Consider the following 12,395-nt stretch of genomic DNA (forward strand, 5'->3'; position numbering starts at 1 on the left):
CCACCACTAAGGGTAAGTCAGCTGCAAGTGCCGTGATCCAGTTACCCTCTGCAAGGCTGACCGAGTACTTTCGAGGTTTGGGGGACCCCTGGTTGCAGCCCTAAGGTCTGTGCTCATCCCTGACTCAGTGCCTGTTTGCATGGGGCTGGCGCTAGACTTGCTTCCTCCTGGATACACAGTGAGAGGCTCCCTGCACAGCTACTCAGTGTCTGTCTGCTCCCATCCCTGCCCCAAGCTTTATCCTCTGAACCCTCCAACTGACTGCCCTCAAAACTGGTGATCCTCCTGCCTCAGCCTCCCAGAGTGCTGGGATTACAAGTGTGAGCTGCTCCCACCCATTGGTCCATCTGTGTTCTTGTCCTGTTTTCCCTCCAGTGCTCCAAGAGCTGCTGAGTGAGGCCATTGCTTTCCAAAGCCCCTGCCTCTCTGCTACACGTTACCCAGGCTGCCGAGCGGCACCCCCAGTCCTCCCGTCTAAGGGGGAGAAGTCCTCCCACCTTGGGGGCCCTTGCAGCTAACAGGTCTCTTCTTCCGCTATGGACTGGGCTGCGCCCTCCCTAAGGTCCCCACCGATGTCTAACCTAGGCCCCGTGGCTGTGAGGTGGGGAGGTGCGCTCCTCAGAGAAGAAACCATAAGCTCAGGCCCTGGTCCAGTGGGCCTAGTGTCCCCACGGCAAGAGATCAGGACACAGGCACACACAGACGGGACCACGTGAAGCCAGGACAAGGGCAGAGGCAAAAGAGGCTGACTCCTGGACCCTGGCTTCCAGCTTCAGAAACTGAGAAATTAATTTGTGCGTTCTAAGCCCCTGGTGCAAAGGTGCTCTGCTGTGGCCAGCCCGGCCACTCTCAATCCCTGGGGCCCTGAGTGTCCGCGGGGCGATGGCTGCTTCATGTCCCCAGTTCCCACCTGACCCTGCTCCCTGCAGCTCTCTTCTCCTTCTCTCCTGGACTCTGGGTCTCCCTTTGCACATGCTATGTTTGCATCTTAAACATTTTATCGCAGTAAAGTGCCGTGTGCCACTGGGACTGCCCTCCTCCTTCCGACACACTCAGCCCATTAGCATCGACAGTTCCTGCAGCAGCTCAGGAGTCTCCTGGACGCATTCAAACTGTTTCCCTTTCACCATTATTTGGACTTGGGAGAAGAGCCAGAAGCCCTGCGGTGCCAGGTCCAGTGAATAAAGTGGCTGAGGATGCATTGTTACATTTTTGTGGGGCAGAAATGGTCATAAAAGTCTAAGTCTATGCAGGACACTGAGGCAGCCCCAAAAAAGACACTGATGAAAGAGACCTTTCAGAGCTGCTTCAGAAAGCGGCAAGATTAGTGGGAGGAGTGTGCTGGCAGAGGGGGTCTACAGCCCTGTGCCCCTTCCTGTAGTAACTCTCCTTGTATCTAATCAGTCCCTGTGGCTCTGCAAGCCCTGCTTTGCCCATCTCTCTACATGGACTTCTTGCTCCACCCTTGGACACACAATCCAATCCTGAGCCCACGTCTCCTCCTGCTCTCTCACTGCCTGAGTGAGTACATCCGTTTTCCTAGCTGAACCTATTTGTGAACACATGCTCGTGTCTCAAATGAGGAAATTCACTGTTGCTTCCAAGTGGCCCTGTGACCCTTCTTGACACCCTAGGGCTCCCTCGGCTCATCACACTCAGGCCTGCAGGGCTCAGCCCCCCTCCCTCAGCAGCCTCCACTCTCCCAGCATGGCAGTCCCTGTCCCCTCTGTACCTTCCCAGCTCCATTCCTGGGTCAGACCAGGAGCCCCTGGGTTATGCGGCTTGGGAAAAACAACCCTGAAACTTGTAGGATGGTTCACAGTGAAAGTTCACAGCACTCAAGCCAGGGCGCAGGAGGCTGGAGGCTGGTGGACTGGCTGTGGGACCACATGGCCTCTGTTTGGGGCCTCGGGGTGGGAGGAGAGGGATGGGAAGGAGCTAACCCTGGGTGGCCGTGTGAATTCGGGAGTGCAAAGCTGCTGGACGTCACAGGCTGGAAGCCTCGGTATACAAGCTGCGCCTTTGTGTGCACCCTCCACCTCGGGCCCCACCACACACGTTTCTCATGCTTTTCTGTCACCCAGATTCCTCCAGGGCACATGGATCTCACATGACTGCCTTTTTTAAAGGAGCCCAAGTTTGGTGGCTAACAAGATTTGAATTTTCAGTTAAAAATTTCATATCCGCTAAAGGCAAAGCTTCCACCCAGCTCTGGAAGGAAACATTTTGCTAACAAGAGTAGGTCTGTGCTGGGCAGTGTTATGTGCCTGGGTTCTAGCTACTTGGAAGGTTGAGGCAGGAGGATTGCTTCAGATGAGGAGCCAGAGACCAGCATTGGCAACACAGCAAGATCCTGTCTCAATCAACATTTTAAAAAAAGAGTAAATTTGAAAGACAAACACACATAAAAAACAAAAACCCAACCAAAAAAACCCCCAGATAATTTCACCTTTTTAAAATAAAACCCAGACCTTTCCAGGAGCCTCCCTGTGAAAGCTGTTGGATATTTTGGGTCTGTATCTCCTAGCTTAGATCAGCCATGAGACTTGTGCCCTGCATGTTGTCTAGGTGCACAGAGACCCAGCTTTTGAAAGTCAGCTGAAATGGAACTGGTTTGTGTTTCTGCCACCCTGTAGCATGCGCACTGAGGGCTGTGCCTAAAGCCCCAGCTCCTAATTCCCTCCCGCTAGGTAGGTCAGAAACCAGAACTGTCTACCCCATGGTGGCTTCTAGGAGCTGACCCTCCGTACTGTGGCCTGGCCATAAAGTGGTCAGACCTGCTCCCTGTTCCTGTGACTGTGGCTGATAAGATCCTCATTTCAGAAAGAGGCTTGCCTGCTCATAGGAGGAAGGAGTCGGTTGGAATTTGGACAGACAGGCCCTGCTGGGTTTCCCACAGAGCCCATCGGCTTGTCACACCCTGGGGGCCCTCTCGGGTCTCTGACTGCCCTCCTGTGTGATGTCTCCATGGACAGGGTTTGAGAGCTTCCAGAGAGCTGGCCACAGGGAGGTCCCCAGAGATCAGTCACTGCAGAGGACGTGAGGCTCCACGCTCCACCCCCATACCTTGTCCAGAGTTTCTCCATCTGCTTCCTTTCTAGCATCCTTGTAATCAACTGGTAACCTCCCTGCCTGCGTGCATGCGCGTGTGCTGGGTGCAGCTTCTGGGACCGCACTTCAATCTGAAGGAGTGGGTGCCCTGTCCAGGAAGACAGATGCTGTCCAGACCAAGCTGGATTTAGAGGACGCCTGCTGGTATACAGCGTGGGTTAGTGGATCCTTGCTGGCTGGTGGGGAGACTCTCCACTCTTTGCGGGACACATCCGTGTGGTCCTTGTGAGTGTGTGCAGCAGAGTCACTGCCTTGAAGCTGCTTCTCCGTCCGTATTGGCACGATCTACCTTGGCCTCTAACAGAGATGCACACTGGGCTTGGCATCCACAGCGTTTAGCATGGGCAGGAGCAATTCTCACTGGAGAAAATAATCCGCGGTCTTGCTTCAAGAGCCAGGGTCTCTTTGCAGTTTCTGGAATGGCAGATGCCGGCTGGGGAGGGACAGCTCAGTGTCCAGGTCACCAGCTCTTCCTGCCCCTCGTGCTGCCCCAGGAGTGGCCTCAGCCAAGGGCTTGGTGAGGTCTTGGAGGTCACTTGCAGGCGCATCACACACTGTTTCCCCTTGGTGGCAGCCACTTCCTCTGTGGTCACTAATTTCAGGCTGGCCAAGGCTCACAGAAGAGACCACGCAGTGTGTATGCATGTGTGAGAGTGAACATGCACGCGCACAAGTCGGGGTGGGTGAGATCTTCTGAAGGCTCACCTTCAAAGTTAAGATGAGAATAGAACAGAAAGCAGCTCAGATGCCCTGGATCTGGCTCCTGCTCAGCAATACCTGGTGTTGGTGCTGCTGTGCCTGTGGCCATCACCTTGGGGGCCACCAAGACACTGTGGCCCTGGGCAGATGCGCCTGCTGATGGCTCCAATGTTAACTATCGTGGAGCTGACCACTCTTCGCTCCCACGGCTGAGGCTGGACCTGGGTGAGCAAAAGCATGTCCTGGGCTGGAGGACATGTGGTACTGCCCTGTGTGCTTCTCGGGCAAGGCTTGGGCGGAGCCGCTGGTCCCCAAAAAGCTGGGGCTGTCAGCTTGCTGGATCTGAAGTCTGCAGATTCCACATGTGAAGTGTGATTGAAAATACTCCATGTTTTCAAGTTTTTAAAAAAGTGTTACTTAAAGAAACTAAGTTAAAACAAATCTTACTTCATCAAAAATTACACTACAGTAAAAGACACCTGGCTAGATGAATCGTCCCCAAACTACGCCCTCTTCCTTGAAACACTCATCCCCTTATCCCTGCCACTTTCCAAAGCAGCTCTGGAATCTTCTTTCATGAGTGTCTAGTTTTGTTGTCCTGGCTGATGTTCTGACCCGATTCAAAACGCTTTTCTTTCATGGCTGTTTTGACTTTATGGAAGACCCAGGAGTTGCAGGGTGCCAGCTCTGGTGACTAAGGTGGATAAGGACGCAGCATCATGTTTTTAGGACACTGTCTTTTAGTCGGGTGGCAGGTGGAAGCACTATTCACCGTGGTTTTAATCACAGTAGGTAAAGACACAGCAGGAACAGGCCTTCCAGAACCGCTTCCGGCTGTGGCAAGAACGATGGGCCGAGTGTACAAAGAGAGAGGGGGTGTGCTGAGGGCCTCATGGCAGTGTTGCCCTCGGTGACACGTCTTTGAAGACTTAAACCTCCACATAGTTTTCCACTGCCCCTTGCAAAGCTGCCCCAGTTCGGGAGCCAGTGGGCCGTCAAGTAACACTTCTTCCCGGGCCTGAGACCTGAGCCCTGCCTCAAGCCCTGGGAGCGCTCCTGGCAGGAAGATTGGTCCCATCTGTCTGCCTCATTCTGTGGCGAGATAACACCAGCCACACCAGCCATGTCTCGGTACACACAGGCCACCGGGCCCAGCACGGCCACCTCCCAGACAGCTGTCTCCCACAAGGGCTCCACTGTCTGTGGAGAGCTGGTGTCACTCTCCTGGGGGACCGGGCCGGCTGAAACAGCTGCAGTAAGGAAGCCCTGCTGGCCGCAGACCAGAGTTACTGGGGTGTCGGTCAAGCCCCACTGTCAGCTGGGGCTGGGGTGCCGAGTGAAGGAAGCAGACAAGAGCCAGAGCTGTGCTGCTCTGCTTTCATCAGGAAAATAAGAAAGTGTGCTTTGACTTCGGGACAGAACTGGCTGCCTTTGGTAGCGGGTTAGTGAGTTCCAGGCCACCGGGAAAGGTTCCAGCCTGGACACCCCAAACTGTTTCCCTGAAGGCACCAGCACAGTGATGGGTACTTGAGTCATGGTTTTAAAATGATGCTGACCTTTGCTTCTGCACCATCTAATAAAAAGATGGCGAGAGCTTCTTCACACTCAAGTTCTGTGCTTCCAGTTGTTATGTACAAACTAGCTCCTCGCCAAACTATTTGATTGCTGTGAATACAATACTGTCCGTATTTTGAATTAAGAAAGATATTTCAGGCCAGGTTTAGTGGTGCATTCCCTTCATCCCTGCACTCAGGAAGCTGAGGCAGGAGGATTGTTGCAAGTTCAAGACAAACCTGGGCTATAAAGTGAGCTCAAGGCCAGCCTGAACTCTGCACAGTGAGACCCTGTCTCAGAAAAATAAAAAAAGAAAGAGAGAAAGAAAGAAATTTCATAAACTCTCTCTTTTTTTTTTTTTTGGAACCGGGGTCCATGCACCAAGCTATAGCCCCAGCCCTGTTTCCCTTTTGCTTTTAGCCAAGGTCTTACTAAGTGGCCCAGGATGGACTTGACCTTACAATCCTCCTACCTCAGCTCCCAGAGTGCTATACCTTACATTTTTATGAATATGCATTGTCAGGGACTGCAACCAGCTGTTTTCACTGCTGTTGCCTATGGTGCTGGGGCCTGGACCCTACCCAGCACATTGAACTGTGTCCCTAAGCCCTTTTTATTTTAGGACAGGTTCTGGCTAAGTCATTAAACTGGCCAGGTTGGGCTTGAACTTGCCACCCCCTCTGCCTTGGCCCTCCCTCCAGGGTGATGGCGTGACCAGCGAGTACTACTGTGCCTGGCAGCTCGACTGCTAGTTCTAATGCACGGTGGGAAGCACTGAGAGTATTCACCAAACATGCAAGAGTGCGACAGTCCTGGCACCCTGTGAAATAAATTAAGTCACTACGATTAGCACATCGTTTTCTCTCACTCTGTGCTATGTATCTTTTTGTGGGGAATGGGAAGACAAAATCTCTTGGGAGGATTTCGTTAAGAAGTCACTTTTCTTTCTTTAGGAAGAACACTGAAAATCTAGTACTGTCAGGCATGGTAGTACACATCTGTAATCCCAGCACTTGGGAGGCTGAGGCAGGAGGATTGCAGCAAGTTTAATGTCAGCCTGGGCTACACAGTGAGTGTGAGGACAGCCTATACTATATAGCGAGACCACATCTTAAAAAAAAAAAATTCCGTGCAAAGGTTAAGCAGTAAGGGGGGCCTCTTTATGTAGGAAGCAAAGAATGCACTGAGCAGCCGGCTAAGGGACACTGTGCCTGACTTATCACTGAAGAGGGTTTTCCTGGTGTTATGCAGATTAAAAACACACAAACAAGACCCAGTTGTGTGGGGCCTGGTTCTGCCCACTGAATTGGCCCCTCCTCCTCACTGCTGCTCTGATAAAGAGGAAAGGAAAAGTCCATGGGAGAACCGGTCAGGCAAAGGTGCTTGGCAGCTCCAGCTGAGACCACTGCTCCTGTGTGTGTGGGTGTGGGCGTGGCAGAGGGCCCAGGGCCCAGGGCGCAGGGCCAGGTGATGTGTCCCCACTAGCCATCCTCCATGTGTGTGTCTCCATCACAGCACACTGATACGCTCTGCCAGAGCTGTCCTGAAGGCACCTAAAGCCGCAACTGCAGGTCCCCAGCCCACAGCTAGGTGCTGTGGGAACAAGAGCAGTGTCCCCATGGGGCTGGGGGTTTAGCTCAGCGACATAAGCGCCTGCCTTGCAAGCAGGCAGTTGTGAGTTCGATCCCCAGTACCGATAAAAAAGAAAAAGACAAAAAAAAAGAGCAGTGTCCCCAGCACCCCCCCTCCATGGGTCACCACCTCGATGCTGGGCTCAGATCTATCCTCGGCTGGGACTCTGCGACTCTCTGCCTAGAGTTTGCTGCTCCAGTGCTGGGGCTTTGGGATTTGGGCAGGGTGCAGTCAGTGTCTCTCAGAGTGGGAGACACAGACAGTGTGGTGGTGGCGCACACTCTGGAGGTTGAGGTGGGAGGATTGCTGAGTTGGAGACCAGCCTGGGCTACATAGTGAGTTCAAGGCCAGCCTGAGCTGCATAGTGAGACCCTGTCAAAAATCTGCATGAGAGCGGGTTCTATGGGGCGACAGCCCCTGCTGCCACTGCTCCACACAGGCGGGCACCCTTGGGGAGAATCCAATCAACATGGAGGCGTCACATGGTGAAAACTCTTCCTGAAGCCTGGCCACGCCACCCACTGCTGTGCTGGTGCCTTGCTGGTCAGAACCAAGACAAAAGCAATGCTCCCACAGATGAGCACGGGGGACCCGTGCTGGCACTGAGTTAGGGGCAAGTGGGATTAGGACGCTTTGTTCTCTCACTCTGTCTTAAATGAACTTTTGCGGGGATGATGGAGATCTCCTGGGAGGCTTCCAGTAAGAAGTCACTAACGTGATTCACAACAGATCTCATTATTAAGAAATGATTTCGGGCCATAGTAGTAGTTCCAGTCACTGGGAGGCTGAGGCAGGAAGATCACTTGATCTCAGGAGCTCAAGGTCAGCCTGACAGCCTAACAAGATCTTGCCCTTCCTCCCCCACAGAAGAAGGGAAATTATTATTGTTCCCACTGGGAATGTTATGTGTGGCTACATTTAATAAACACCCTTATAAATACAAACCATACAGTGAAGTGATATGACACCTTGGGTTTCCTTTAACATGCTCTGGCAAAATAACAACAGCAAAAGGAGGAATATAAAACGGAGCTGGGTATGGTGACACATGTCTGTAACCCTAGTGCTCGGGGAGGCTGAGGCTGGAGTACATGTCGAAGCCCAAGCCGGGCAACTTTGTAGTTTAGTGAGACCCTTTATGAAATTATTGAATACACAGGTACATTATACCTACATACACACATTCAGGCTGTCAATATGCTCAGAACAAAGGTCCTATGTTCAACTCCCAGTGCCAAAAAAAAAATGAAGAAGAGGAGGAGGAAACTAAGACTGCTATGTGACGATATAGACAACTATTTAGAAGAAAACAAGAGACAATATGATAGACAGTGATGATCTCCTGTTGTTTTGCTTTAAAATCCATGTCACTTATACCTGCTTTGTTCTGTTTTGTTACATTTAGTTTTGCCCTTTTTAAAATAAAATTTAAAAAAAGAAACTAAGACTGGCTAGGTATAGTGATAAATACATGAAGAGTTCATTATATTAAATGCTCTACTTTTATGCATATTTTTATGTTTGTGATAAAAAGTTAAATGGTTATTTTTAAAAGAAATTTTAAAAAACACCACCCCAGTGCTCAGGAGGCTGAGTCAGGAGGATCTCAAGTTCCAGAGCTGCCTGAGCAATAGTGAGTTCAAGGCCAGTTTGGACTACCTAGCAAGAACTTATTTCAAAGACCAAAAACCAAAGACAAAAGCAGATTGAAAATAAAAACGAAGCCAAGCATGGCCCATGCCCATAATCCCAGCACTCAGGAGGCAGAGGCAAGAGGACGTCTGTGAGCTCCAGGTCAGCTTGGACTATACACAGCAAGACTCTGTCTCAAAAAATAAGTAAAATGAAAAGTATACTGTAACAACACTTTTCAAGGTAATTCCTTCACAAAAATCAAGTAGGATTTAAGACTACCACTGAACTTTTCTGACTCAAAAAGATTATCAGTTAGAAAATCCACCATTAATTTAATAGTTTTTCAGGGAAAATAAACATACAATGTTAAAATACACAGATTATAAATTATATCTCAACTTTGAAATTATTGGAAATGTGTAAAATGTGTCTCAGAGTTGAGGTATTTGTCAACTGTTAATTAGATTAAATGAAGTTTGGCCTAAAGCTGGCGTGTGCATGTTAGGTTTGGCCTACAGGTTTCTCCATATATGGTGAACTACAAGCCAGCTTGACTTGAAGCTGACTGTAAACTACTCTTTCAGCAAGTGGCTGGTCTGTGTGTGTGAATTCTGGGAGCTGAGGGCCACTTCCTTTTCTCTGGTTACAGGGTCTCACCTTGGTACTGGGGATGATGTTAAAATTTGTCCAGTTTGGTGCTGGACACAAATCAATGCAAAAATTTTCTCTTGGTGTTTTGTCATTTGTTTAGTATTGGACACACAAGCCACACCCTATCAGTATCTACTGCCTTGCGACTTGGTACCCTTTCCAGCCAAAATAACTTGTATGGTACTGATAAATTCTGGTCCTGACTCACCTCCCAGAGCCAATTAATGGTGGGGCCTGGGGGGACCAAGGGGCCACTCTATATAACCTGTCCACATCATGGGCACCACGTTCTGAACTGTGCTTAGTCTACCCTGCTGCTGGAGTGTCCAACTGTGGGTTATGCTAAGACCTGTGACTCCAGATTTGCTGTAACTTGTTTTTTTTGGTACTGGGGATCAAACTTAGGACCTTGCACTTGCCAGGCAGGTGCTTATACTACTGATCCACATCCCCGGCCCACTTTTTTTCTTTTTAACAATAAGAACTGTTGTTAAAAGGCTGAGTTTGAAAATAATAGTGTGCAAAAAATGGCATCAATTATGCATTTATTTATTTTAATCTAGTAGATCATTAATTTAGATGCTGGTGATTTAAAGCAGAGCCTTTTTACTGAGATATATCCTCAACCTTTTTTTTTTTTATGTTTTTGTTATGAGACGGTCTTACTTAAGTTGCTAAATCATCCAGTCTGCACTCAAATTTATAATCCTCCTGCCTCAGTCTCCCACATAGCTGGGATTAGAGGTTGCATTAATTAGCATAGTGGCTGAATTTTTGCCTTCCTTAAACTTAAAAGAAACTGTATGCCAAATAGGCTGGAAAATGCAGTAAACACGTTTCTACAGGTCTGCACACTAGACTCATTTTAATGCTGTCTGGCAGGGAGTTATAAAACTGTGAAGATGGTAAATGCCCAGTGCTCCCCTATCTATGGAACTATGAAGTTCGAATGCTTTGAGAAACAGCAGTCTCTCAAGACCATCTTGCGGAAGGGATGATGGCAGAGAGAGAGCCCACTTTCACGCTGTTTGCTATTCCACAGAGGAGAAAAAGGAAGCCACAGATCTAAACTATGCGGGGTGCTACCCTTCCGGGGTTCTTTCTCTTGGGCAGCGCAGGAATTGCTGGGCCATCAGCGTGCAATGCCTGGCTCCAGCCATCCCAGGTCACCCAGCTGTCACGCCGAGGGTACTTACTGTCCTCGGGCAGGCTGTTCTCGCGCTCCTCCCGCTCCATCTGCTGGCACCAGCCCTCCATGCGGTCACGCTCTGCCTGCAGCAGCTTCAAGAACCAGTGGCCATCTCGGTGGCATACAGACCGCTGCACGGCTTCCAGTGGGTCCTCCGTGATCGAGTCGATCCAGGGGTCAGGAGGCGGCAGGATCGAAGGGTCAAAATCTGCGTCAAAGTCGTCATCGGCTGCACAGGCGTGGTAGTGGTTGCCTGAGCCCTGGATGCTGACCGTGGAGGTGCTGGCATCCCGGGAGAACTGCCTGGCCATTGGGCCGGGACACGAATTGTCCTCTATGGATTCCAGAGAATTTTCCAGGTTATCATGGAAGTCCAGGTCAGCCTGGACGGCTGTCGTCACACTGTTGGATCGAGTGAACCTGCGGAAGCTTGAGAGAAGAGAAAGGAGATTCAGCTTGGCAGTCAATCAATCTTTCTTGTTTGTTTGTTTTGATTTTTGGAGACAGGGTCTCCCTATGTAGCCCAGAATGCCTTGAACTCAGTCATCTTCCCGCCTCAGCCTCCTGAGCACTGGGATTACAGGTCTACAGCACCACACCTAGCAGTTCAATCATATTTCTTGAAGCAAAACTAGTCTAAAAACAAAACAAAACAAAACACTAGTGTTTTCTTGTGTGACACTGTGTCGGGAAGGGGAACTCCTCATCGTGTCTGAGGTGGCCATCATAGATCTAATGATCCAAGGTAATGAACATGAGTCTTTCAACTTTGTTCCGGATCAAATATCAAAGCATAACAGGCAATTTTACAAGCAGGACAAGCTGGACAGCTAGGAAAGCCAGTGTAACGTCCAGCGTCCAACTCCTCCATTCCTGGGATGGCTTAAATCCTGAAATTCAGGGTGCCGATGGGGAAGGAGACGATTCTACTGTGCCTCAGTCTGCAAGGCTTGCTTGGCAAAGAGCAAACAGCAACCTGGATGGAGACTCTCGGGGACCCCGTGTCTTCCCGGGGCAACTCCTGCCGAGGAAGACGTCAGACAGCGAGCACGGCTTTTGGAGCTTCCCGTGAAAGCCTCTCCGGCCTGGGGCCTGGCCTGCCGCTGCTTCAAGCCGGGGAACAATCAGTGTGCACTCCCGCACCCCTCCTGCCTCCTCTGGGCCTTTCCCGCGCCTTCACACAGCTCTTCCCCAGTGACAAAAGACATAGTGTTAACAGGTCCCATCTGGGCTCTTCTCGCAGCTATGTTTGGGATCTGTGCTTCTCACCTCCAGAGCTCAACTAGAAGGGGGTGCGGCTGGGGACCAGCAAGGGAGCCACGGGGTCTCGGCCAGCCAGGAGCAGGGATTGTGCCGCGCATGCGCGTGCGTACCCACGCACGCACGCACGCACGCACGCACGCACCCATGCACACATAGCACGCACACCCGCAGTTTCCCTGAGGAACTGAGGAGCTGGCAGCGACTAGGAAACATGAGGTCACCAGAGAAGGTGAGGTCCTGTGTCTGCTGTCCTCCCTGTATTGATTTGAAGGTCACTTCCTGGTATTTTACTTTATTTTGGTAGGAGATTGAACTCATAACTTCGTGTTTTCCGAGACAGGCGCTTATGCCACTGAGCTAAACCCCCGACCCCTTATTTGTATTTTAATTTAATTTAATTTAATTTTATCTTACTTCACTAAGGGCTGAACCCAGGGTCTTCCCACTGAGCTATATTCACAGCCCTTTTTTATTTTTTGAGTCTAAGGTGAGCCCTTAAATTGCCCAACCTAGAATTTAGACTAGAGATCCTTCTGCCTCAGCCTCCCAGGGCATTAGGGTTACAGGCATGTGCCACATTGCCTGGCTTATTTATTTCTTACTGTGATAAATACAGCTGCCTGTGCTATTTTTAAGTGTACCCTTCAGTAGGATGAAGGGC

The 12,395-nt window shown here is 50.4% G+C and overlaps 1 protein-coding gene across 14 annotated transcripts in view; it reads right to left on the minus strand.

Moving 5' to 3' along the window:
• Dlgap1 (DLG associated protein 1) overlaps positions 1-12,395 on the minus strand; it is a 758,966-nt gene that overhangs the window by 17,676 nt on the left and 728,895 nt on the right. For all 14 annotated transcript variants that reach the window (XM_063231907.1, XM_063231906.1, XM_063231905.1 and 11 more), the window contains one exon: positions 10,479-10,900. In XM_063231907.1, coding sequence (XP_063087977.1) covers positions 10,479-10,900 — 422 coding nt within the window. The remainder of the gene's footprint in view (positions 1-10,478; positions 10,901-12,395) is intronic.

Source organism: Cavia porcellus, unplaced genomic scaffold (assembly GCF_034190915.1).
Source record: "Cavia porcellus strain 051 isolate PalLab524CR breed Dunkin Hartley unplaced genomic scaffold, mCavPor4.1 scaffold_20, whole genome shotgun sequence".
In the NCBI taxonomy this organism is placed as follows: domain Eukaryota; kingdom Metazoa; phylum Chordata; class Mammalia; order Rodentia; family Caviidae; genus Cavia; species Cavia porcellus.